The following is a 2283-nucleotide window of genomic DNA, read 5'->3' as shown; positions in this document are numbered from 1 at the left end:
ACATGGGGACACCTTAATTAGTTTTTTATATTACATAATAATACTTATCTATATTTGAAAAAACAAATTATTTATGTTTATATACTTCAATTTCACAATATCATATATAGTGAAATTCAAGCTTTCCAAGCCTTTCAAGATGTAGTTTATTAATTTTATATGACTTATAATTGAATTAATACATTAGTTGACCATAAGTATGAGTTGACCCATATTCGGAGAGTGTCTTGACCGTATATGGAGAGTGTTTTGATAGTGGACACAAGTGTTCGACACTTGGGCTTGGTGGATTTTGCTGCATAAGTAAGACCCTTTAGCCAAATGGGTCTAACCCAGTGGAAAGTAGCCTTAACTTGCAGACAAAAGGTCTCAAGTTCGAACCCCCATGACATCATTTGTGTGTGTGTGTGTGCGTGAAATCTCCCTTTCCTCTAATTTAGACTATCGCTTGTGCTTTATTTAAAATTTAAAAAATCCTTTAGTTGAACCCAACCCATTGAACTAAACTAAAAATTATTTTGCACCAATAGATAATTTCTAAACTTTTATTGCATTCATTTGGGGATTTTACAGTGTAATCTTTTTTCTTGACTGGATTTTTCTTCATTTGGGGTTTTTTTAAGGCTAGATTTCAACGAGGCTACTATTCCTAACTTTCACGTTCATTTTTGGATGTTTTCATAGTATACTCTTACGGTGTTCTAATAAAGCATCTTTACCAACAAACAAACAAACAAACAGAAAAAAAAAAACTTTTATTGCAATCTCAAGTTATTTTTATATGTTTTTCAGAACTCAAGTTTATTAAAAACCCACCAAGGTAGAGTAACACATCATAAAACTGAGACTCAATAAACTGATCTCAGCATCAATGCAACAAGGCCAGAGCCCAAATAAAACATTCTCAATTTATTTTGTTATAAGCGACGGAAAACATTATTCGTCTCCTGTAGCTTTACGAAAACCTCTCAATTTCAAGGGCCTGTTAAGTCTGGCCCAAACCCCAACAATATAATTCTGTGGCGGAGAAGGTAACGACTCATTTTTTGCGGCAATATCGAGCCCATAAAATGCGCCGGCTAGATAAGCGTATTCACACCAATTCACTTTTTGGAAAAGTAGCTTGTTGCTGCTGCTGGTGACGTTCTTGTTGTATTCCAAGACCGCAAACTTGGCGGCATTTATCACATTTGGATCGTTGGGGTCCAAAAGCTCCCAGGGAGGATGCACTTGATGCTCTGTTGCACTTGCAGCGGTGACAAAAAGAATAAGCAGTGAGGTAAGAGGGAAGCATTTTTTGAGAGAAGACATCTCTTGCTGTGATTGTTGATTTAATAACTCAAGTTTCTGGGATGAGGGAAATCTGACTAGCAAGGCATGGTTTATATAGATGATTTGAATGCTGGATTGGGTGCATCTTCCAAATTTAAACGACGGATTTTTATGTATTAATGACAGTCTTTAATTTTAAAAAAAAATGATTTTACTCATTCTTAATATGCATACTGTCTTTCTAAAGAAAAATTAGCTAAAAAATACTCCCACTAAAAATCTGCCATTTGTCTATTTTTATTTTTTAAAATTTAAAACTAATTACAGATGAATCTGAAATTATACTTTTACCCTTTTAATAAAATAAAAAAATCTATTTGTTGGTATATTTATGCTATAATTTAATTGTTGCCAAGGTTGGATAGTCATAGTAATTGTCTTTAGTTTTGGAAAACGTGCAGGCCAATTTGAACATCTTTGATCTGACTTTTTTTAATATCTAGCTTTGATCTGACTTGATTTCTTTTACTGCGATCATCTTTACTGCATTAACTTTTGAATCCCATGGTGGAATACGAACTGCAGAATGATCCACAATAAAAACAAGACAAGGGTCATTGAAAATAAAGACCAATCAATTAGCACAGACACTAATCCTTAAAATCATCATGTTGTATTCATCGGAGAAGCCTGGTTGCGACACGTGTCACCCCCCCTCGGGCTGAAGCCCAGGCGAGAATTGCCCTTGGGCCTGTCCGGGTTGGTGGGATCCATTGATTGCCGGGGCTCAATCTTGCGCGCTGGACGACTTTGGGCTTGCAAGGGCAGCCTTTTGCCCTGTTTGGATAGAGCGGTGGAGCTGCTCTTAGCCGCAACGACAAGCCCATAAAAGATGCCTGATATATGTATATGGTCTCGCCTGAAACCACCCTTTGAAAAACCAACTTGTTTGTGACATTCTTGTTGTACTCCAAAACAACCCACTTTCCATTTTCTACCACAACTCGATCG

The 2283-nt window shown here is 36.4% G+C and overlaps 1 protein-coding gene across 1 annotated transcript; it reads right to left on the bottom strand.

Moving 5' to 3' along the window:
• LOC109949759 lies at positions 937-1311 on the bottom strand. The gene has a single exon (XM_020565913.1). It carries the CDS (start codon positions 1309-1311, stop codon positions 937-939), a length of 375 nt encoding a protein of 124 aa, XP_020421502.1.

Source organism: Prunus persica, chromosome G6, assembly GCF_000346465.2.
Source record: "Prunus persica cultivar Lovell chromosome G6, Prunus_persica_NCBIv2, whole genome shotgun sequence".
In the NCBI taxonomy this organism is placed as follows: Eukaryota; Viridiplantae; Streptophyta; class Magnoliopsida; order Rosales; family Rosaceae; genus Prunus; species Prunus persica.
Note: the sequence above shows the minus strand (reverse complement) of the source record. Positions and strands in the feature narration are given on the sequence as shown.

What these genes read in the sequence shown, in the direction of transcription:
- LOC109949759 (XM_020565913.1), bottom strand. Translation starts at nt 1,311, where the DNA reads ATGTCTTCTCTCAAAAAATGCTTCCCTCTTACCTCACTGCTTATTCTT.